This window comes from Ambystoma mexicanum, unplaced genomic scaffold, assembly GCF_040938575.1.
Source record: "Ambystoma mexicanum isolate Mex_15411 unplaced genomic scaffold, UKY_AmexF1_1 Mex_scaf64, whole genome shotgun sequence".
Lineage (NCBI taxonomy): Eukaryota > Metazoa > Chordata > Amphibia > Caudata > Ambystomatidae > Ambystoma > Ambystoma mexicanum.
The window spans coordinates 326,463-351,809 of NW_027182482.1; the positions used below are offsets into that span (position 1 = coordinate 326,463).

The 25,347-nt window shown below is 44.2% G+C and overlaps 1 protein-coding gene across 1 annotated transcript in view; it reads left to right on the forward strand.

Moving 5' to 3' along the window:
• The window catches only part of LOC138562543 (uncharacterized), a 1,073,810-nt gene that overhangs the window by 178,412 nt on the left and 870,051 nt on the right, over window positions 1-25,347 (forward strand). The window contains exon 2 of the mRNA XM_069642783.1: window positions 9,400-9,639. Within this exon, the coding sequence (XP_069498884.1) occupies window positions 9,400-9,639 (240 nt within the window). The remainder of the gene's footprint in view (window positions 1-9,399; window positions 9,640-25,347) is intronic.

The window sequence follows — 25,347 nt, forward strand, 5'->3', positions numbered from 1 at the left end:
CAGGCGCTGGACCAAAAGCTGAGCGAAGTCTGCACAGCAGCTGGCTTGGGAAAGCAACTCAGCAACTACAGTAGAAACTGTCTCCGTGGACGGTTGGCCCGTCTTCCGTATAATGCAAATACCCAGACTTGCAGGATGCATGCTTCACTTTCTTTGTTCCATTGGGGGCGACATGCTGTAGCATCAATTCATGGCCTTTAAAATACCCTGCACGGTACGGCTTCCAATCTCCTTTAACACAAACGCTGGGAAATGGCCATGACTAGTTAACGCCACATTAATCAAAGCCAGGTCTCCAAAGAATGGTTCAAGTGTTAGGGAATCACCTGCTCACACTTTCTGTCATGCGACCAACCAGTGCGCAAAAGATGTTTCAGAGCGTGGGGCTCTTGATGCCCCCATTTCTGCATTTGATACACCAGCAGCTAAACACACCCTTGGGAGGCAGCTCCTTCTGCATAGTCCATGTCTCTCCCAAGCTCGGGACAATATTCTTTACCATAATGGAGAATATGAGAAAGCGCAGGGCTGCATGGCTGGGGGTGAGAGTGGAGGGCAAAGCGCACTATGCTTGGGGTACACTGGAGATGCTTCCCCTGATACGCACAGTACTCCAAGTCCCTTGAAATGAAATTTGTCTATACACTGCACAATGTGCAAGGGCCGCTGTTATTCAAGCAGCACGCGACTAGTAATTTGCAAAAAGTAAACTTAACGAGCCCCAAGAAAAGGTATCTTCCACCCTTTAAGAATTTGATTGTTTTTGTTTTGATGTTTTGATGGTAGACATCGTTTTTCTTTGCGATTTTACAGTTTCATGGTGCTGTCGGGAGCTAAAATGAGTGATCACGAAGGAAATATTTAAGAATTTTGAGAGTTCACAAGCATGAGCGAAACAAATCCCAATACTTGTACTGCCATTTCTCTGCCGCGGTAATGCACTGCAGTGTGTTTCAATGTAAAGTCCACATTGTAATGTCCTAATTTTAGAACGCCACCTCTCCAACATTAACAATGGGAGCTATGTTGAATTGTACATGCATGTTAACTCTCTGCATATGTTTAAAGAAGACTTTACCACTCACATGGAGTAGTGATATTGTTTACGTGTGTCCCTCCTAAATATGTTTAACTTCCCGTGAAATATTTGATTCAATACATATTGCATAAATGCATGTATTTTAATGCTGAGATAGACGGGCTTGTTCAGCTATCGGTGGGTATGTTGCTGGTGCTTGTTCTTGGAGGTTTGAGTAACACTGTTCAAGACCAGTTCATCACCTTTTGAATGAATGAATGAATGATTGTTTATTTGTATAGCGCCTATACACAATGTGTTTCAAAGCGCTTCAAGTAAGGAAGGGAACAAGGAAGAAAAACATTTACATTCTTACAGGTCCTTGAAACAAATCAGAATGTGAGCAAGCCATCATATCATACCAGATAGTACAAGTGCCTGGAACAATAAGGGAGAGGCGGGGAAGGAAAAAAGGAGACAAAACTAGCAGTAGCATTACTATGCCTGGCGACAATTGTTACAGTGCAAGAGTGACAAGAGGAGGGGGAGGAGGGCTGGGGAGGGTGGGAGGAGAGGGCAATGGAGAGGTAACAGAACAAATGACTATCGTAAGGGTCAGCGACTGACCAAGGTAGTGCTGGGGAGGGCGAGGATGGAGAAGACAAAGGGGAACAGGGGGGGAAAGACAAGCTATTATCAGATGTGAAGGACAATGATACAAGTAAGTGCTAAGACTGGCTAAATGTTTGAGGTCATACGAATGACATTAGTGTAGATCTGAAATTGTCGATTCTCTGACCTGAGTCACAGCAGCAAACTGTTCACTGTTACTAAAAATGAAAGAGCAAAAGCAGACTAACATAACCAGGCCTGTTCGGGTTTGACCCTCTTATTGTTGTTTTCTGAGGTTCATGAAATTCAGCAGATGCCAGCATTGACAATTTTGTTAACTCTTAGTCCCCACTCCCGCTGCTCAGCCCATGCCACATGCATGAGATCACAGGTCGGGGGAGGGGGGCGCCAACGGTGCATCCCGCCTTGGGTGCAATCTGTTGTAAGACCGGCCCTGGCTAGATGGACAAAGTAGTTGGAAAATGAGAACCTGGAGGAAGGAAGAATGCAGCGGAAACACCCAGCATTACAATGTAAGACAGGGTAGTCAGTGAGGCGAACACAAAACCACACAACGAATAGCAAGAATATAGCAGCCTTTGTGTGGCAAACTGCGGCGAGTGATTGGATTTTAGTGGTTGTTAGTTCTTCTTAAACTTGTTGGTGCTGCCTACATTTGTGGTTTGCTGCTCTAAGGGCTGCACAGAGCTAATAGAAGTACTCAAATGAAGGATACAAACACTGTTGCCAGGCGCTCCAAACATACATTTATTTAGTAGTAACTATTATCTTCACAGCTTAGTTGTATTTCTTTCTCAACTTCTTAAGGTTAACATCAATGCCCTCAACACCTGTTTCCCCACTTTACATTAGTGGTTCATCAGGACGGAAAGTGAATTTGTACAGTCGCTGAAAAGTAAAAATGGTGAACAAGAAATAAAACTTATTTCCAATATTTGTGGTTTAGTATTTTCAAAATATATATCTAATAGACAAGATTTTTTTAGCATATATGTGAGTGCTGCATTTAAAGTTTCAATGCATTTTATACCAAAAAATATGTTTCTTAAGAGAAGAAAAGCATTGAGACATTCTGTTTAGGAAAAAAACATTGAAAACTTCATGATTTGAGTTTGGCAAAAAATATAAATATATATATATATGTGTGGTACATAGCTTAATGTCATATTTTAGTAAGAAGAGCTACATTAGGGTTGTGCTTACTCTTTTAGTGATTGTCCTCTTGTTATGGAAGTAGTGATATTGTCATATGTGTCTTGAATTGAATTAGTTCACTTGGCTTGCATTATAATTCTTAAATGTATCCTTTTGAAGGAAAGAATCCTGTGAGCTTCTTATAGTGGTAGACAGTTCCTGCAGATTGTATACTGTAAGAGGATTCAATTCAACACTACAGCTAAGTTAACGCCTAGTCTAGAATACTGAATGAAAACCCTTATTGATATATCTTTAGGTCCAGTTCATGTGTTCTGGATGACTACCCCTATATAACACCCCTCTCTTGGAATCCCCCTGACCCCACTGAGCCAAGAAGGAGTTCTGTTTTGCAAGTTTAAAAGGTTTATTTGATAAATTAAAATATATATATATATCACACTTTATAATAAATTAATAATTGAATATCACACTTAATCTGATATGGTAAAGATCAACAACGGAGAATCTGGCACTAGCACACTTCTATAATCACTAAGGAGTTTACATGAAATGGATAAGGTAGCACACTGGTAAATAGGAACAAAAGTATAATGTGGTAGAGGATGCTTTATGTAAGCTCAGGTGGATGCAATATTCAATGAATGCAGTACAGAAAATACTCAATATGATTTCAACCAAACAATGTAATCACTTTTCTCTGGCTATTCACTCCCCCCCTCTTTATGCAATGCAAGGAAATGGGAGGAAAGCACACAGTTCTCAGAAATGCAATCAATGTAATCAGTTCAATCCAGCAAGCTTAGACAACAGAAAACAGATAGGAGTTTTGAAATCACAGGCCCAAATTGCTTTGATATGTGCTGGCAATGAATGAGAAATATGCTGGAAACGCTTTTGATTCCCTTTCAGAGGTTCAGGGTGAGTGGTATCTAGTTAATATTGGTAAAGGCTCACACTAGCAATGATGCAGGGATAGTTAGCAGGTTAAACGAATTTCTGGCAAATGGAAAAGCAAAACTGCTGTCTTTTTACACGTGAAGAAATTGCAAATCGCGGTAAAATTCGCGGATGCGTGTTCCGCGATTGCGGTAAAACTACAGGGGATAGGAATGCGGTTCTAGGTTGTTAGGAAAGCCACGATTCTAAGCTATCAGAGGAAAGTTACTGCAAGTCTCTAGCCCAAACGGTCGCGGAGATATGAGCGATTTAATAGAGGTCGTTTTTGGTTTTGCGATTTTAAAACGCACACTTTTTCAGCTTTAAAAATGATGGCAGGATCACACAATTGCTAAGCTGCAGTTCTACTTAGATTAAAAATGGATTGAATTATATGATTTTAACTAAGAGATGTGTTCTGAGTTTTGCTAAGTACTCACAAGAGATTTTGAACAGGAAGGCGACTTGGTCACGGACTTCAGTCTGGTCAGGTCTTCCCGGGTTCTGCTCACAGCGCCTGGCCTCTGGAACTGCTCACAGCGGTCTGGTCTGGGTCTCTCTGGATACAGCACTGCTTTCTCTCTGGTCTGGTCTCTGCTAGGCACCGGTTCTCTGGGTCTCTCTGCTCTGGATAGATTGAAGTCTCTAGTTTGGCTTTCTGTAGGTTGATGAATTTGAAGTTTGTATGGTCCAGCAGAGTGCGTTGCAGCAAATGGAATTGAAGGTCTCTATCTGTCCTGATTCTCTGCTTTTATGTGTTTTTGAGAGTGGGTGTGTGTGTTGCATCACTAGACTTGCCCCTCTCACTTGTCATTGGTCAAGCTTTCATTCGTCCCCTTGATTGGCGAACTAAGTTGTGTCAGGGTGATGTCATCCATTTATGATCTCTTGAAACAACCTCCCTTATCATCTGTGCACCCAAATCTATATATGATCAAAATACATACTTCAGAGTTACACAGTTGTTTGAAATTACATATACATGGTGTGGCTGAATTTAGCCATGTCTCTGTCCAAATCTGCTTTTTCTAGGAGCTTGCATTCAGAGATGGTACATAATTGACTTTTTAACTGATTTTTCAATTTCTGACATGGACCCAACTTTACATACATGTGCGCAGGGGGTATGGACATTAATTGATGAAGTTTCAGATTTTTAACATGCACACATTTAGAGTAATATCCACTTTTCCGCTGACACCCCCCTGTACATACCACCGGTTCTAAAAACCTCTTAAACTGTGGGCAGAAAAATCACAAGAATTATGGTATCATTTATAAAATTTTCACATGTCCGCACCATGAGTTATTAATCTTTTTCTAAACAATATTCTGGCTACAAAGGGGTGTGGTTTTCTCTCAGCACAAGGTAGAATACTGGTTTTTCCAGTTCAGCCAAGCCAGCTTGCTCTCACAGGCAGTGCCCCTCCCAGCTCCTGCCAAGAGGAAGCTACATTTTACGACTGCGGTAATAAAAACCTTTGCCTGAGTGAAGAGGGCTTTGTTCACTCTCCTGCAGAGCACAGGTAATTCAATTATCAGATAGATGGCATATCCTTAGTGTGGGCAGCAAAAGGAAGGTTGGCCTGGGAACACAGTGGTGACTCAAGTTTCACTCCTGATGGGGTAGCTGCCAAGCAAAATCAAGTTCCTTAAGCCAGACCTTCAGCTAACTGGCAGGTTTTTTGTTGCTTTTTAACTTAACTTGCAATTTTACACATGCAGCTAGAATGCTGATTCTAAGTGCAAAACTATGACATTTCAACAGTTACAAAGGCATGTGACACCAAACATAGGTCACTCATTTAATCTAAACATTTTCGATTTTAGTGTCTTTAAATCCAGTGCAACTTAAACTGCTGCAATCCACAGCTCAGCCAGTCTTGTTATAAACCTTGTCTTATGATCTTCATTTCCCAGATTTTGTAGGCACACAAAACTCCATTCTGCCAAATGTCTGCTGGTGTTCAGTAAATATTTTTCACATATTGTAATGTTTGAAAATAGGCATTTTGACTTGCCTTCAGAAAAACACAGAGTGGTTTTAAAACGCCGGCTTTTGGATAGTGGTGAGTACTGGTACTGCACCCATTTTTGGGATTTAAGAACTGAATTCCCCACAATTCTAGGTTGCATTTGGCAATCAGCATTGCCATTCCCAATGGTTTCAGACTACTGTGCGGGTAGTCCAATGGTGGTTTTAAAGCGCTTTGAAGCTAACCGGCGCTACTGTTTTTCCTTTGGCAACCCATTTCCCTCATGGCAACCCGGCCTTTCATTCTCGCACTGGTGGGTGGCAAGTGAGGCAACCATTTCGGTGTGAGCACAAACTGCGCAGCTTTCCTGGATTTCTGCGCACATGTGGGTTTTCCGCCATCTTGAATTTTCTGAGCCCACAGCACCAAATGTTGTGGCATGATAGCTTAAACGTGGGTCAGGACACCCAACAATACATTTTAGGTTATACTTAGAGGCTATAAACTTAAAGTTTGCAAATCTCTGCAAGTAAATAGTAAAATGATGAGGTTGGGTCTAAGATTGAGGCAAGATTGTTGGCAGCAGAATATGAGGAAACCTTTACTAATCTGCTGGATCGGGTCGCTCCACTTAAATCTAAAACTATCAGGGAAAAGACCAATAAGCAGAAATGGTTCACCCCAGCCCTTGCTGCTCGTCAACAAGAAAAAAGAAGGGCAGAGAGAGTGTGGGAAAAAGAACGGACACAAGAGAATAAAACCATCTGGAAGTCACTTGATAAACTATACCGTAATGAAATTATACTTGCTAAAAAGAACTTTTACGACAACCAGATTGAAATTCTAACAATGATTCAAAAAAGCTCTTTGACATTTTTTAGAGATTTAGAGAAACCCAGGGCCCAATTAAATCAATTTATTCCCCAAACAACAGACTGTGAAGATCAAAACAGCGCATGATAACATCAGGAAGAATATGGAACACCCACATTATAGTGGTGGTGCTCAGCGGAGGGATGAAATGGTCCTGCAGGCTAATGGGGCTTTTTCATTTAAACCAGTGTCCAATGAAATTATAGAGAACATTTTGAAGAAAACGGGACCTACCACATGTTTTGGGGAAAATCTCCCTTCTAAAATCAGACTGGACAATAGAGAGCCCTTTACTCCATTCTTGGTTTGTGTGTTAATGCCATATTCCTGAGTAAAGAAGTACCCGATATACTGAAATAAAGGGTGATGGCAACTCCATTGATTAAAAATGCAGGATTGGATCACACACTTCATACTAACTATAGACCGATAACGAATGTGCCTTTTCTGCTGAACATTATTGATAAAGCGGTCACTATGCAATTACAGCAGCTTTTGGAACATGACGATTTACTACATCCAAAGCAATCAGGCTTCAGATCATTCCATGGTGCAGAGTGTGCTTTGCTGGATCCACAGACTGAAATGCTTATATTCATAGATGCAAGTCAATCCGGGCTGCTGATATTGTTCGATCTATCAGCAGCCTTCAATCTTGTGGATCATGGAAAGCTACTCCAAAGGTTAAAAAACCTAGGGACCTGCTCTGAAGATGTAGTGCATTGGATCAGTTAATTCCTGAGTGGCAGGCAGCCAAGAATCGTCTGGGAAAAGGCTTACTCTGGATTGGAATCATTAGAGTGTGGGGCCCCCGCGCGTGTTCATCCCCTGAATTTTATTTAACATCTTCTGTAGGCCTTTATATGACCTCCTAGATAATTTGGGAGCTCAATTCAGTAATTACGCTGATGATACACAGCTTATTTTAGCATTGAGTGGAGATTATGAAAAAGATGCAGAGAGAATCACCCTTATATATGGCACAATGCAAAGTAACCCATTATTGCTCAGAAAGCAACTGAAAAGCGTCCTGTTCCAATAAGGTTGTTAGACCGCCACCATCCTGGTTTCTTAAGTCGGTTTCTTTCTGCACCTTGTTGCCTGCGGGCTCCGGCGCAATATAAGTATATACATAAATTAAATAAATAATGCCCTATATCAAGCCCAGCCTCTCTATCTGTTTCATTGTTTGCAGATCCCGCAGAACACCTCTTACAGGCTGCCGACCGGGGCCCCTTTTCGGGCCTTTGTCGCTCCTATTTTGGCCTCACTGCAGTGGCTTCCTGTGGGGAAACGGGTGGAGATCCAAGCACTCTGCATGGTGCACCGGGACTTTTATGGCTCGGGTCCTGAGTACTTGCAGGTCCAATTCCCCCTTATGTCCCCTCTCGTTGTCTATGCTCTGCATCTCTTCATCTTGTTCAGGTTCCCCGCTTTCACCACTCTAGATCAGGTGGCCGGTTCTTCTCTGTTGCGGCCTCCAGGCTGTGGAACTCCCTTCCGGTGACCGTGCGTGCCACACAGGATCACCTGCTGTTTCACTGCACATTGTAGACCTTTTTGTTTTAGCTCACCTTGTATTTCGATCCCCTCTTTTTCTCTTTCCTTCCCTTCCTACCTCCCAGCAGCGCCATGATGCACCCATTGGTGAAGGAGTGTGTGATAAATAAATAAATAAAGGTTACACATATGAGAAGCTCCATAGACAGGGTAGAGAGAGTGGAGGAGGAAGGTATGAAGGCACGTGATGTTAGGAAGAGAGAGGAGTAGAGTAGAATGGAGCAGTGGCCGTGGACTGCTATTATAATTTGCATTTACCTTTAGTAATAAACAGGTCACAAAGTACTTGCCTTACAGATGCATATTCCCACCTGCAGCCTTGCAGCTGGAAGTACTGCAGTTCGATTGATGTAGAGCAAGTGGGCAAACCTTCCCCTGCCATGCCCCCACCATTTGAAGCCAACTACTCTTGATGCTCTAAGTTGTAGAACGGAATCAGGTCTTCCAAAAACATATGAAGACCTGCCCTTTCCAGCAGTGGCTTCTGGGATGTCAACCGCAGCGGCACAAGGTACTGGACAGGGATCTGAAGTGCAAGAAGGCACTTGTGGCGTTAGTCATGCTTTGTACGTTCTTCTTAAAATAACATGGATGGTGGTGGTGGGACCCAGTGACATTGGAGGGAAATGCTTGATAAAACCTAGAACCTGGTTTCTCGTATGCCCTTCATACCTGTCTTGTAATTTCCTGCCAGCGTTCTTTCAATTCAAAGTCATCAAGGCTGGAAGAAGTAGCCAGGCATGCAGACAGCTGTGTGAAAGCTGGGGTGCCTGGAAGATCCAAGTGGGCTGCAACTACCTCTGGCCCTCAGATAGGTAATTCCAACCCTCTACTGGGTCATTCCAAGTCGGCTGATGACCATTAACATAAGTCTAGGGGTGGCATTTGATATGCTTGCACCCGAGGCAGGGGGAAGAAAGATTACATTTGATAAGCAGGTAAGAGGAACGTTTCAGCCAATCAGAAATTAAGAATGAAATAGAGAATCGTAGGACTAGGATATAACAAGAGAAAATAAAGAACAAGAAAATAGTCATGAAGGGAACGAGAGGGGACATTAAAAGTAAAACAATATAAATAGGTGGAAACAGAAGAGGGTGCTGAGCTCTACCCTTAGTATCTTAATGGTCACAATGTTATGAGATGCCACACGTGGACCTTTCAGCCCTGCACCTGATAGAGGTTTGACTATTAATCCTGTGTCAAAATGTCTCAGGACCAAACTTTATAACATTTTCATTTCAGACCCTGTGTCCACACCTGAGGTGAATTACACATGCCTTCTGAACGCCACTGTTCAGCTGTCCTGCCTCATGGAGAGCGGCACCGACCCATCCTATTCCTGGAGTGTGAATGGGGCACCCTCATGGCTCCCTTCCAGGGAAGTAGAGATGAGCTACGAGTCTGTCCTCAGGAACGTGACCTGCACCGTGAAGAACCACGTCAGTGAGGAACAGAGTCACTCCACTGATGTCACCTGCCCAGGTAAGGAGGCAGAGGTCATGGGGCGCAGCTAGAGCAGCGGGACTGCATGTTTGATAGGAGGAAGGTCTATTTTCTGCCCAGAAACGCATCGTTAAAAATGGTGCAATTACAATGAGGCTGGCCAATGATATCACACGTGCCAAATGAAGGCCTGCTTCACAGGGCCACTAGAACCGACATAAGTGGCAAGTAATTCTGGGAAGATCACAAGTAAGAGGTTCCGGCACTTAAGAGAAAGGCGCAGTCAGGTGGATAAATGGCTGAAAGCCACAGCTGAGTAGAGACATTTGGCGCTGCTGTTTAGTACCTTGTCAGCAGAGCAGGAGGCACCTAGGGATCCAAAAACACATATTCTCCTATAGCATAGAGTAGGAATAGGCACCTAGGGAAACAAGAACACATACTCTCCTATAGCATAGAGTAGGAGGAGGCACCTAGGGATCCAAAAACACATATTCTCCTATAGAATAGAGTAGGAATAGGCACCTAGGGAAACAAGAACACATATTCTCCTATAGAATAGAGTAGGAATAGGCACCTAGGGAAACAAGAACACATATTCTCCTACAGAATAGAGTAGGAGGAGGCACCGAGGGATCCAGCATTACATATTCTCATATAGCATAGCATGTGAGGCACCTAGTGATCCAACAACACATATTCCCCTACAGCATAAAGTACAAAGAATCAACTAGGGATCCAACAACAAGTATTCTCCTCTAGCATAGAGTAGGAGGAGGCACCTAGGGAAACAAGAACACGTATTCTCCTACAGCATAAAGTACAAAGAATCAACTAGGGATCCAACAACAAGTATTCTCCTGTAGAATAGAGTAGGAATAGGCACCTAGGGAAACAAGAACACGTATTCACCTCTAGCATAAAGTAGGAGGAGGCAACTAGGGATCGGACAACATGTATTCTTCTATAGCATAGAGTAGGAATAGGCACCTAGGGAAACAAGAACACGTATTCTCCAACAGTGTAGAGTAGGAGGAGGCACCTAGGGATCCAGCATTACATATTCTCATATAGCATAGCATGTGAGGCACCTAGTGATCCAACAACACATATTCCCCTACAGCATAAAGTACAAAGAATCAACTAGGGATCCAGCAACAAGTATTCTCCTGTAGAATAGAGTAGGAGGAGGCACCTAGGAAGCAAACAACACATATTCACCTCTAGCATAAAGTAGGAGGAGGCAACTAGGGATCAAACAACACATATTCTCCTATAGCATAGAGTAGGAGGAGGCACCTAGGGATAAAATAACAGAATTGTATTGTAGCATCAATTATGAGGCTCCTAGGGATCCAACAACACATATTCCTTTATGGCAACAAGTAGGAGGAGCCACCTAGGGATTGAACAACATATATTCTCCTATAGCATAGCGTAGGACGCACCTAGGAACCAGCAACACATATTCCCCTATAGCGTAGAGTGAGAGGAGGCACCTAGGGACCAACAACATGTATTCTCCTATAGCATAGACTAGGGGGAGGAACCTAGGAACCAACCACACGTATTCTCCTATAGCATAGAGTAGAAGGAGGCACCTAGGGATCAACAACACGTACTCTCCTATAGCATAGAGTAGTAGGAGGCACCTAGGGATCCAACAACACATATTCTCCTATAGCATAGAGTAGGAGGCACCTAGGGACCAACAACATGTATTCTCCTATAGCATAGACTAGGGGAGGAACCTAGGAACCAACCACACGTATTCTCCTATAGCATAGAGTAGAAGGAGGCACCTAGGGATCAACAACACGTACTCTCCTATAGCATAGAGTAGTAGGAGGCACCTAGGGATCCAACAACACATATTCTCCTATAGCATAGAGTAGGAGGCACCTAGGAACCAACAACATGTACTATCCTATAGCATAGAGTAGCAGGAGGCACCTAGGGATCCAACAACATGTACTATCCTATAGCATAGAGTATGAGGAACCAGGTGATCCAACAACACACAGTCTCCTATAGGAGATCTTTCATTGGTTGAAGTACTTGCGTGCATAAATGCATCTGTGGAGGAGCTTCAGTTTATAGGAAGGAGGAGCGGTGGAGGTGAAGTTGTCGCCCATATTTTCTCTATTAGTTCCCCTTTAGCACAATATAAACTGTTCTGAAGCCGTGCTGCTGTTGGACATGAAACACACACAGATTGACCGAATATTTGACTCTGACTATGAAACTGTAAATAAACCACACATTTCTTCCTGAGATGAAAGAAGGTTTAGGATTATTTTTTGCAGCTTCGACGTTCTTCCTTCAATGGAAATATATAAGGATTTGCTTTGACGGGACACACTTTTCTCTCTGTGCCAGGGCAGGGAGCTAATTTTAAAATGCATGTCTTGCTCATGAGCTCATTTTAATTCCACAATGTGTCAAAGTATCAAAAACAAATACTTTGACATTTCTAGAAACAATACATTCAATTGTGTGGAAATATGAAGGCTGCTAATGTTGTAGCAACAGCTGTCAAGCCCCAATGTAAGTGTGGAGTGGACTTTGCTGGACATTCGACTGCTGTGGGGCTGGATTAATGAAACACCATAAATTGCTTGGTCATAACGAACAGCATAAATCACTTTCAGGAGACTTTATATCTGTGGCTATTTATACTTAAAAGGGTCTCTGGTTTAAATATGCAAGAAGTAAGACATCCCCCCCCGAGCACTGGAACATTGGCTACAAACCCCGGTTTGTGCAGTACCTTTCCTTAATATCTCACTGCAGGCGGTTTCCTGGGAATAGCCACACCATAATGCATCTTTTGGCTTCAGGCCGAGAAGCTTTTTCTTCCTGCAATCACACCCTGTGCTTTTGAAAAGAGCCCCTTTTATATTCACTTCTTGGCCCTCATGTCTGCCTTCAAAACAAAGCTCTCCCATATGTTTGTACTTCCTGATGGCATTGGGTTCTTAAATTTGGAGTCTCTGCGCCCTGTAATGTTTGTATCTTCAAAAGTCAACATGAGGCGTCTTCCTTATATGGAAGACACAGGTATGATGGGCTGCCCCTCTTTCCCTAGCTCAACCCCCTGCAACTCCGTTCAACTTGACCCACTACCAGGTAAGAGCATTTCATGAAACCATTGTGTCTGGCCCATCCTGGAAGGGTCCAGCCTGATCCCCATCCTTCCTGGCTCTTCACTCTTGCTCCTTTGCCCTCCTCTTCTTTCCCTGGTGCCCAGCAGAGGACCAGGGCCTGTATGGTGATCCGCCTGGATAGCCACCGCCACCTTTATCTGAGGCCCCTGAGTTCTCCCTAGGCACCAACCCTCTGTCCCTGGGTGAATGCCGCCCTAGATCCCCAGTGCCACAGAGGGAGGTGAGCCAGTGAGTTCTCTGCAATGAGTAGCGCAGAGAACCAGTCCCCTTCAGAGAGTGAGTTACTTTGAGAGATCTTATTTCAGGCTGTTGTTCATGTCTATGCTGTGTTTACCTGCGCCACTAAATAATGATGCTGTTGTTGGGGAGGGTTAGAATGATCCCAGTTATAACCAGTGTATCACTGAATCCACTGGGATCCCACTTAAGGGGAAACCCGTTAGAAACCTTGCTCTTGTTGAGATGTGTTATTGAAGATATGATTCAAGATTCAACTGATGAAAGTCACAGTGTGAACTTCTGATTGTTAATAAAATCTGGCAGTGTTTAACATAATTAGGGCGGTCTCTATGACTCCACTGGGTGTCAGATACACAGTATAGCCACCCTCTTATAGATGTCCCTCACTATAATGTTTCAATTTTGTGAACCCGAGTTCATGGCAGGTGCCACCCTCTTTAAGTATATTAAGTAATATTAGTATACACTCTTGTTCACAGACATCACTAAAGAGTGATCCTGATATTGGTAATTGAGCCAATTTTGCAGTACCAGTTTTGCATAATATAGCCAACATAGCACAAAACTGGCCTTACCAATATAGCAACATATACTCTCCTATAGCATAGAGTAGGAGTAGGCACCTAGGGATCCAACAACACATACTCTCCTATAACATATGCATGTTGGATGCCAGATTATACATATGCCTTACATTATTCCCTGGTAATGTCATGCTGGGATGCAAATATGGACTATGGAGTGAATCCATTACTGTGTAGCCATAAACATACCCGGTCACCCCACAGAAATTGCAAAGCTAACTTTACACCTTTTTTCTTCAGCACAGCATAATAGTAAGTACACAATAACCCTGCATCAATTACTATTGTGCTGCTACTTACTAGATGAACTCAGATGAAATGCTCTATTAAACGTCAAGTGTCCCAATACTGGATCCCCCGGATGGCATGTCGGAATGCTGCTTTAACAGATCACAAATAGTGGTTGACAACATGCGCTTGTCACCACCTAAGTGGTCTAGCAACGCCTGACCTTGTCTGCGAGGTGTGTATTGTGAAGCCGCAAGGGTGTTGCCAGACCTTGGTCTGTGGATAAGATAGAAGAGGTTTGGGTGGTGGGGTGAAAGGATTGGAGGATTAGGCAGGGGCACAGCAGTTTAGTTGGGGGGACACAATAGGGATGAAGAGGAAGGGGCAGTGGTTGTAACAGCGTGGATGCGTGTTTCTCTTTTGTGATTAGTTGCAAGTCAGTATGGGAGAACATTTCTGTAATATGTGGCTATATTTATGAATGAGATTGCATAATATATTTTAGTGAAATTAACATGATAAATAATTATACGTTTAATAATTAAACTCATGAACCCAAATTAAGATCACACTTAAGAACACATGGGTACATACTAAAACTTCTGGCCTTAGTCAAATCTCACTTGTTTGACCCTAGTAAGTAACAACCTTTTACCACTTACCTCCATGCCTCTCGCTGTCCTGTCCTCTGCCTTGACTGCAGCCTTCTTCAATGGGCAAGACTTACCCCCAACCCAATAAAGCCCTTTCATTGAAAGTGGCTGCTTAATACTGCTAGATCTGCGGTCACTTACCAACATATATGCCGCCGTCTCTGTGCCCAAAAAAATACCATCCAATTGTTATCATTGCTGTGGAATGGAGGAGATGAGGACCCACACATGCCTGCAGGAGATATCCTGAAGCAGGTTAGAAAGTGCTACTCATTAACTCTCAGTTACAGAACAAGTGGCTCAATGAATCGCTTTACTCTACAGACCCTCAGTTCATTGACATAAACCTGAGTGTCCCAGAAGACCAGCACAAACATCGCTGAGGGTAGAGAGCGCCAGGTGACATGAGCCTGTAGGAGGTGTTAGTGAACTTGAATAACAACATCATTTTCATCCAATCTTTGAAAGAACATGAACAAAGGCTCCTGAAAACATTAGTTGAGAAATGCCAGTTCTTCAGGAGCAGAGTCAAGTACATGTATCCTTGCATCTACAGATGGCATTCTGTACATCCCGCTATTATAAAAGCACTCTGCAGTGGGCAAAGTTTCACTACATGAACTCTGATGCATTCTGTGCTTTTTCTACTATTACTGGACATTCATATCAGCCCTTAGAAATATCAGCTGGCCACCCACCACCTTGTCCAAAGACTACTGAACCGTAAAGAAGGGTATGAGAACTCCTGCAATCAGATGAGGTCTGGCTGTTTTTTGGAGGACATGGACTTTGCCCCTTCAAACAAAGATTTAACCAAACTGATCAAAAGCCTCAGTCAAGCACCTGTCACATACTATGCAAATTCATGCATCCAGCATGGCAATGCCAGTCTCATTGGGTTGGGAGCTGTGGCCTACCAGGAGAGTGACAAGGAGACATGACCAGTTTGATTCTCAGAAATTAATATAACATATATATCTACAGTGCTAAATTCACTGTCTGCAATAACAGCAATCCCATGACCTATGCATTGACATCTGCAATACTGTACTCCACGACAGACCAATGGCTTACTGCCTGCTCTGGCGACTTCTGGCAGATGCAATATCATCCCTGGGCCCATTGTTGGAGTAGAACAACCTCAGTTTCTTTCCCATCCAACCCACATCCACATGATCAAATTCAGAGGAAAGATCCAGTCTCGCTACGTACAGGGTTCTCCCCGTGCATCCACCGCCCTGTGCCATACATGAGGCAAGCGTCATACCGCTGAGTGTGGTCCCGATACCTTTCCTGAACCCAGTTTGTAAAGGGTTGAACCGATTTGTTGATTCAGCCCGCCTTGTTAAATCCTTTAACAGCTAGGTTGCAAGAATTTTAGAAGACACATCTAATAAAGAGATGGGCTAGCCACTGGTAGGGGTCTATCTGTGTCCTTTAAAAAGAATTGGAACCAGGATAGACAAGTGCCACGAATCTGGGCGTTGCCTGTTTCAATGATCTGATTGAACAATCTATAAAGTATGTCTGCCCATAGTTCCTTTCTATTGTTTAGAAGGCTATTGGTCATACCATCCGGACCACAGGCTGCTCTCGAATCATTCAGTCTGTCAATTATCATCTCAATGTCATACCTGCCAAAGTCACATGTCCAGGGAATCTCAGACAAACTGACCACCTATGTTATTAAGATAGAACTTCCAACCTCCCCCTTATATTTCATAGTGAAATGCTCTACCCACACTCCTGAAGCACAGGAGGCCTGACATTCCATTTGCATCTAGTTCTTCTGATTCAGATGCCACCATATCCATCTGGCATCCTTTTTTATTAGATGCCCAAACAAGTCGTGGTTCTACTTTATACAAATCTGCAGCTTAAAATCGTTTACCCATTGCTTGTATTTCTGGCTGTGAGACTGAATAGCTTGCTTCTTCACCTTCCATTCCATCACCTTCACCTTCCTCAGTTTCCTAATATCTGACCACGTGACCCGTTTCTGTTGGGTAATCGCCCAATCAAAATGCGTTTTATTATTGGCAAAGACCTGTTGCTCCCAACATCTAACTGAGGAACTATATTTCTCCAACAGTGTCAAAGTTTGACTAAACTCCTCAGGAGCAGTGCAGCACGCCTTCTCATGTTCACTCAAATTACGCCACCATTTACCATTTCTCTGTAGAATTGTTGACCTTCACTATATTTTTGCTAAGTTGTAGTACCCTATACTTAGAGGCATTTATTATCAGGTTTCCTCTATTACCCCTCCCCGCCCCCCCTTCGCAAAAATAGTTAAGGAGCCCTCGAACATGTCATTGTCACTGCCCCCGTCAGTTAAACCTCAAATTATTTAATAGTTACAGGTTTGATATTTGCTAGATAGATGTAGTCTGGAGTCGAATGTGAGGCGTGGTCATGCCACGTGGGTACTGGGGGTGAACCGGAGAGAGACAATGCTTTCAGTTGACAAAAGCCCCATCTCGCCAGGAAGCTTGCCCATGTGAGCCCATGCTTACTATTAATACACTGTGATTCAATTCCAGTGGCACATCGAGCCCCCCTCCGCTCCCCAATTCATCAAAGGAAGATGCGAGATTAAGACAAATACAATTAAGGTCCCCTCCTAAAACGATTGGACCTACATCATCCAAAACTGAGTGAAAGCATATTATTAAAACATTCTCTATGTCATTTAGCACAGAATCTATTCCCACCCTCACCGCAGTGAAATAGATATTAATAGTAAGTATCGCCTGGTCTTTCCCATGTACTACTTCAGTAAAGAAGGTGATTAGAACTGCTTCTTATGTTGTGGCAATACAATTGAAAGCCATCCCTGCTTAATTTTAATAGCCGCCAGTATCCCTCCAAATGGGCGCCCTTTCCTGTGTTTCTTTGCTTTTTTATTATAATGCTAAACCCAGCCATTATAAGGGGTAGTAGTTAACAATGTTTCCTGAACAAACACAATATCGTACCTTAGAAAGACTGCCCTCACACCCGCTTTCCGAAAGCAGCCATGCCCCCGAGAGTTAGCACTTACAACTTTGCACTCTGGAGTTTTGGAATCCAGGTCTACCCCCTTTGGACATGGTGAGTGTGGAAGCCAGCCAGGCCCAGTTTGCTGGGACCTTATGAGGGTGGACCTGCCTCCGTCCATCTTGAGTCACTAAGCATTTTATGTTCTTTTTATTATTTTCCCCACCCTACCGTTTATCCACAATATCCTCCATCAAACCATTCTTCCGTGCATAAGAACATTCGTACCATCTTACTAGCAATTCCCCCTGATTGGCATAAACCAGTTTCTCAGTAGCTTAGCGTACAGATGGACTGCGCACTTCCCCACCATCCTTTTCTCAAATAGATGGACAGACTTAATGTCTGAAGTATCCACAGCTCTCAGCTCTGTGATGGTAGAGACAAGCTGCAGTACTCTGCCTCTATTCAAGGGCATATCCCTCTCCTCTTCTAATACTGATTCAGGAATCAGTGGTGAAGAAGACGATTCTGGGGTATATGCGTTTCTTCCATGTTTAGGTGTCCCACGTTTACCCTGTTGCCTCTCCCACCATTGATCTTTCACATTCCTCAGTGTAGCCGGACTACCAGTTCCTGCTCTAGGCAGTATCATAGCATCAGTGCTCTTATTGTTACCCACATCCGAAGCCTTACAGGTGCAGGCACAATTAGTAGAAAGCATATTTGCGACCCTACCAGTATTCCACCCTACAGAGTTTTCTGATATCACCAGACCCCTCCTTTTCCCCGTTCTTCTTATTTATTATCAGTTTTTTTTTTCCCCCAGCTACTACATTCACTGGGTAGAGATGCAGTTCAAATTGTGTCTCCTGCCTTTAGCCTCAATCCCTCCACCTGTGCCTTATGCCGACGTCTTCTGGGTGTCATCAATTACCATTACGTTCTGATTTGCCACTCTATCTTTCCTAGTCTGCAATTTGATGGAATCTCTTTTAGCAGATGCATCAAAAATATTTCTCAAAAAGGTCTGCTTTTGCCTCAGGCCTTTGCAGTTCTTAGACTTTTTCATTGTCTCCCCTCCCTTCGATCTTATGGCACCAACTCCTCTCCGTCCTCCTGCACCAACACCCGTGTGCTGGCCTCACTGTTCTCTGCATTCACAGACGTCTCCCTGTGTTGGATCGTATGAGCCACGTTTAGCTCAGAAGTTCTACCTTTGTTGCTTGTGCCCATATACTCTCCTCTCAATAAATGATCTTTTAGCTCCTTGAGAATAGTGGAGTTTGCGCTTACTTCCGGCACTACAGTATCAGACAAACGTATAAAAGATCCCGGAACCAGATTTAGAGCCACCAATGGATTCTCTCCACTTCTTAGGATCTCTTTATTACTTGTCACCATGCAATGAACTGGTGGAGCCAGGCAGGTACCATTGCAACCATTCTCCTCCCTCGCCACATTAGTAGTCAGGAGAACGTCAGGATCGTCTAGTGCATAATTTACATCAGACTCTTCCCTATCCGGGAAGTTGAACATTCTCTGGAGGCATTAAACCTGGCAGTCAGGGAGGAAAGGCCCGATCTCTCGTCTTGCAGGCTAATACATATGTCTTTGAAAGACGTACTCACTCGTCTTTCCACATCCTGGAGAACCGGGCCTGATATTTCAATCTCTTCTACATAATCCGTAGCAGAGCCCGCCGCAGATGAATCAGCCATATGATGGGCCAACTTTACAGCCTCGCTATATATTCTCCACTTGGCCGTGGGAAAGAATGCTGTGATCTTCCCCTGTTCGTCCCCTTTATGAATGAATACATTGCTTTCCATGTCTTCATCTAATGGTGTCTGCTCCGCGCTTTCAAGATTAAAACAATTTATTTTCCTCTCTGTCATTTGGGTTGCCCTGGGGCCTGATATTAATAGGCAATGCAAAGCAAGGATGGTCAGGTTGCAAACTAGTGACTAGTGCCTGGAGACTAGCCCACCACTAAGTCAACTAATTTTCTGAACACCCCTCACACCCATACATAGCCCCAACATCCTCACCACACCACTGCTGACAGAAAACCTCCAACTTGTTAGGCAAGTCACAGGATTATGGTTGAGCACCCTGTGTTGCGGCCTCCGGGCTCAGGGCCACTCCGCGTCTCTCACTACCAAGAGTATCAGGAGGTATGTATGCAGTGGTCGTCAACTCTGCTCTCCAATCAGGAACTCGCATTTCATCAACTCCACTCTCTGATCTCCACTTCCAGCTCACTGCACTGTTATCGGCAGAGAAGCTGGAGAGCAAAGGACCTTTCAACGTATATCGACATGCCAAGCCGCACCTCTGACACTCGTAACACTAGTGAGGCCGCCTCCGTAACTTGATATGCTGGGGTACTGAATCCAGGGAGAGGACGGGCCAAAAAATACAAGACCCGACTCTGAAATAATCTGTTTCCAAAATGGAAATATGTCCATAGAGCACCAACTGGCCAAGCCGAAGCAGCATATCCAGGAAGGCCTCCAACTCTGAGACAACATAAATCACAAGAGACTCTGAGAGCCACCCTAAGTAGCAACAGCACAGAAACAAACCATCCACCAACACGGGTGGTCATATCCTCAAGTCCATCACAAAGAAGAGCAACCTGGACTCAGCACAGCTAAGCTGAACGTTAAGCAGAGATGGGAGATTCTACATGGATCAATGCATCTGACAACTCTACCTTAAGGGCCCTTAACAGTTCTAGATACTGTTCTGCCATGTAGCCCTGGGAGAGCCTAACAAAAGTGCAACAAACCTGATGAGTACTAAGTGCCAGAGTTATCCAAGGGGCCATAAAATCTACCTACATCACTTTGTAGATCCACCACGGAGGTGAATCCAGACACCAAACCCTGCTAAGAGTTCCCTGGGATACAGAGTCAAGTGCCTGGAATTGGGTTGTGTCTGTCAATTCCTGTACAAACTCATCATTGCAAAAGGAGATCCCCTTATTGGGCCGTTAGCATTGGGCACATGAGGTGTCTTACTAGCAGAAAAGTGAGAAACTCTAATATCAACGTGAAATCTCACAATTCAGCCTATCACCAGGATGGTGATCTTTTGAAGGGTGGAGTGTGTAACCAGCATGTTACACACGAGTCACTAAAGTTAAATGTGTGCCCGGTGTTCACCTTTTGTGTATTCATAAAATCCATGCCTGTTTCAACTTTCATTCTATCTAAGCACTTTGGTCCTCAGCATGCTGGTTTACTGCTCCACCCATTCCTGCTTCCAACAAGGTTTTGAACTTTGCTACTCATACCCTCTACAGTCTCCCATGAGACTCGGCCACCTCTCTGCACTGCCTTCATGTGGGGAGAAAATCCATGCAAAATGGCTACCTACTTTAATTCTTTCTATTGGAGTTTAAATGCATCCTTGGGCTAGCAGATCTATACCAAGGTTCTCCCTTGCACCTTATGCTCCTGAGCTCTCCTCAAACTAAACATCTCCCTTTGTCCACCCTTTTGTGCCTTTTCCTTCGCTCATTCGCCATCCTGGCTCCCCATCACTGCAACGTCATAGCCCCAGAATGTCCTACACCCAGAAATCTAGGGCATTATAATATAGACTGGATTCTGGATCCCCTTCTCTCCCAGGAGGAACGTCAGAGTCTTAGAATGCTGTCAACCATCTCATGCTCCCCAACCACCATCATCATCAAAGTTGTCTTGTCACCACTTACGGTTCGCAGCTTCTGGAGACTCCACAAGCAATCTCAATGCATTAACTACTATATCATGAATTCATACAGGTTTGTAAAGTGCCTCACAATCGGACTGCTCGAGCTATCCATATGCCCATTGGAGAAGCACTTTTCAATTTCAATAAATGTGTACAAAGTACCCCAGAGCACAGAGCAAAGTGGGTGCTTAGAGAAGGGAAACACCCTGCTCCAACATGAAAGACCCTGCCTTTCCTGCACTGGGACCCAGACAATACAGGGTGATCTGACGAGCAGTTCTAGCCCCATTGGGTGATATCTAGCTTTCTATTTTACAACAATAGCACAACTGGAAAGTAACATCTTGTCCCCTTATTCCCATTGTTTATTTGTTTATTTTTCCATTTCATAATAAAATAACTATGTACAAATCAGTATTTGCACCACCTGGTAGAGGGCATCCCAATCCAAACTGCTAGACCATGTACCTTCTTTATGCAAAGAGAACAATCACAGACATGTTTCGGCCTTATTGGACCTCATCAGTGCCTTCCAGCTTGAGTAGCTAAGAAATGACAACCTGCTTTTCGAATGTGAGAAAGGTGTGGTCTTGCCATGATTAGTGCATGCTGAACTGTGTCTCGCACACAGTTTACACATACAGCTTGCTCCAGATGTAGCTTCTCCTGGTCAATACACCCCAGGCATGTTCCTCAAAATGTACTGAATACGAGTTGGCTCCCTATCTGACAGGGCAAAGCAAGGACACATAGTGAGTGTGCTAAATCAAAATATTGCTGCTTTGCAGGCTGAACTCATAGGTAATTTGAACTTGGAGGGCGATAACCAGGGACATTATATGAACAACTTCCTAAACTTGGATGGTATAACTAAATTCGCCATCTGGTCCTGAAGAAGGCTCAAGTAATTGCGGGTTTGCCGAAACCTACATTGTCCCTTCATGAGAATTGACAGACAGTTGCAGAATTGAATTCATCAAGCAAACACTAATTCTTATGGATGTAGATTTGGAATATTATGTAGCAGATAATTGTATGCATTTAGACTTATAAAATAAGGTGTGAGATTTGAATCTGTTTATAATTGTGCATGTGTTATATTTCTAATATGATGTTCGGTTCATAATTTGTATACTAGTCATACACATCAAAAGGCTTCTAATGTAATCTGGTTTAACCATAATATTGATTATGTTCATAATTGATGGAATATGTGTTTACATTTATATATTTAATAATCAAGCCAAAGAAGTTGTATGCTCCAGTCTCAATGATTTGTTATTTCATGTGTAAGAGTTCTGTATTTCTATCACTTGGTGTGTAGACATTCCCCAAAGGATCATCTGTTGCCTTTGACCTGCTTATGTTTCATACTGACTAATGTATGTTTATTGTCTGTGTTTTAGGAGAGCCAGAGAGCTTCTGGAAAAGGGTCATTCGTATTGTGCGCCTGGTCCTAGCCGCCTTCGTCCTGGTTGCTGGAATAGGCATGGTTCGCTGGCATTTTACATGAATGGTAAACTCTGAATTAACCACTCAATAATCTCCATAAAGGGGATAATGGATTATAGGATGTGATGTGGTGTCAGACAGCACAGGGATGGGGTTCCAGCGTGTGTTCAACCTGAGGCTGAAGTGTGGCTGTGTACACAGTATGATGTTGAGCGGATCTGCGTGTTGTTTATCACATTTTCCTAATTCCTGCAGAATTGTAGTTAGTGGGACTCATTACAAGGTTGGTGTTAAAACCTGCCGGTAGGGGGCGAGCTACCGCCGACCCCATAACAACGTTTCTGCCGCGCAATATCCCGGTGCCACTGGGATATCATGAGCGGCGGCGGAATGGTAAATCACTCCATGGGAATAGGGACACTGAAGCACCAGCAGCGTTGCTAACGGTGCCGGTGCTTCAGTTGAAACTCTGCAGGAAGGCGCATGAACTCCCGGCAGGTCACGCCTGCCCGGAGTTCCATGCCCCTACTGGCAGACTCTTACGGCCTCATTATGAGGTTGGTGATAAATCCCCCCAGTAGGCAGTGGGCTACCACCAACCCCTTATCACCGTTTCCATCGCCCTATTTCCAGTTGCTACCGGGATATCATGACCGGCGGCAGAATGGTAAATCCTTTTTCGGGAATGGGGACACTGAAGCACCGGCACCGTTAGTAACAGTGCCGGTGCTCAGTGGAAAGCCTGCTGGTAGGGGCCTGAACTCCTGGCAGGTCAGGCCTGCTGGGATTACCGTGCCCCTGCCGGCAGACTCGTAGTTTTGGCACATTGCTATCGGCACCCTTAATTCCAGACCGCCAAACTTCAAATGAGGCCCAGTGTCTTTGGTGTTTTGATTTTTCAGTGTTGTATCAAGGGATGACCCAGCCCAACATATTTTCTGTTGTATTTTGGACAGCCACGCAATCCCAATTGAATGGAGAACTAGCATAATTGTTCCTTTGTATAAAAATGGGTCAAAATGATCCCTGTCCTCCTGCAGGCTTATTTAATTGAAAAAATAGATGACTTTAGCAAAAGCTGTTTTTTTCCCACCTTGTTGATTGGGCAGAGCAAACAATTTACTGGTATAAACATAATGAGGTTTTAGAGAGGGTTAGGGACTGAATCACAATTTCTAAATATATATATATTTGCGTTGTGCAGAATACGTTTGTGGTGCCGGAGCGAAAGCACTTTTCGCTTTCATGGTCAGCGTTAAACAATGTAAATAGGGAATTGTTGTGGTCTAAACTCATAAAACTGGGGATCACACAAGATATTAGCTATTGTGATGGTTTTGCTTTTTAATTCTAATGCAAGAGTTAGATATTGAGGCTGATGGTGAATTGACAAATGACTTTAGGATTACAAAAGGAGTATATCAGGGGTGCATTCTGATTTTTATTCGAAATACTAATTCACTGATGCAATCTCTGTCCTCGCTCCCCTCCTTTCACCGACCTCCCTCCCTACCCGGTTCTTCCTCTGGCCCTTCTGCGGTCAACCCTCCTCCCTCTTTCTCTGCCTTTCCACCCTTCTCTGCTGACGAGGTTTCCAGACAAGTCCGATCAATGAAAGTCTCGTCTAAACAGGTTCACCCCTGTTCCTCCAAAACTATCAAGGACCACATCGACTCCCTGGCTCCTGCCCTGGCTGACTTTTGCAACCACTCCTTCGCCTCTGGAGTCTTCCCTTCCCCCCTCAAGCACTCCCTTGTGCACCCTCTTCTCAAGAAACCCTCTTCCGACCCCTCCTGCCCGGCTAACTATCGCCCTATCTCCATCACTCCCTTCCTGGGCAAGCTCCTGGAGAAACTGGCCATCTCCCAGCTTAACCTCCGTGCTGAATCTGTTGGTAGTCTTCATGACCATCAATCTGGCTTCAGAGCTGCCAGAAGCACGGAAACTGCTCTTCTGAACATCCGTGAAGACCTGCTCTTGAACCTCGATTCCAACACTCTGTGTGTTCCCATTCTGCTCGATCTCTCCTCTGCCTTTGACACTGTCAACCATGCCATCCTGCTCAACCGTCTCCTGGAAAACCTGGGTATCACTGGTCAGGCTCTGGCATGGCTGACCTCTTTCCTTTCAAATTGACCCTCCCAGGTCCAACTGGGGTCCTTCCTCTCCGACATCTTTTTCTCCACCTGTGGTGTCCCCCAGGGATCTAATCTCTCTCCCTGGCTGTTCAACCAGTATCTGGCACTCCTTGCCCACCGCATTGCCGCTCTCTGCCCTAATTTCCAGTGCTATGCGGACGACACCCAGCTCATTTTCAGGCTGCCCTCAGCCTCCCCCTCTCCTTCCCTCATCTCTGACTGTCTGTCTGCTATCCAAGAATGGTGTGCCGCCAATGACCTCTGCCTTAATGCCAGTAAGACTGAGATTCTACTCATCGGTACTCCCACTCCCTCCTTCCCTGTAGCTCTCTGGCCTGCCTCCCTTGGCCCCCTCCCTGCTCCTACCTGCAAGGCAAAAAACCTTGGGGTCATCTTCGACTCCACACTCTCCTTCTCTCCTCATATTTCTGACGTCGCCAAGAGGTCACACTACCAGCTGCACCTCCTCAGAGGTATTCTTCCCTTCCTCTCCTTCCCCCAGAAGCTCACTGTCTCCCGAGCCCTGGTTCTCTCAAAGCTGGATTACTGTAACAGCCTCTATCTTAATCTGCCTGCCTCCACT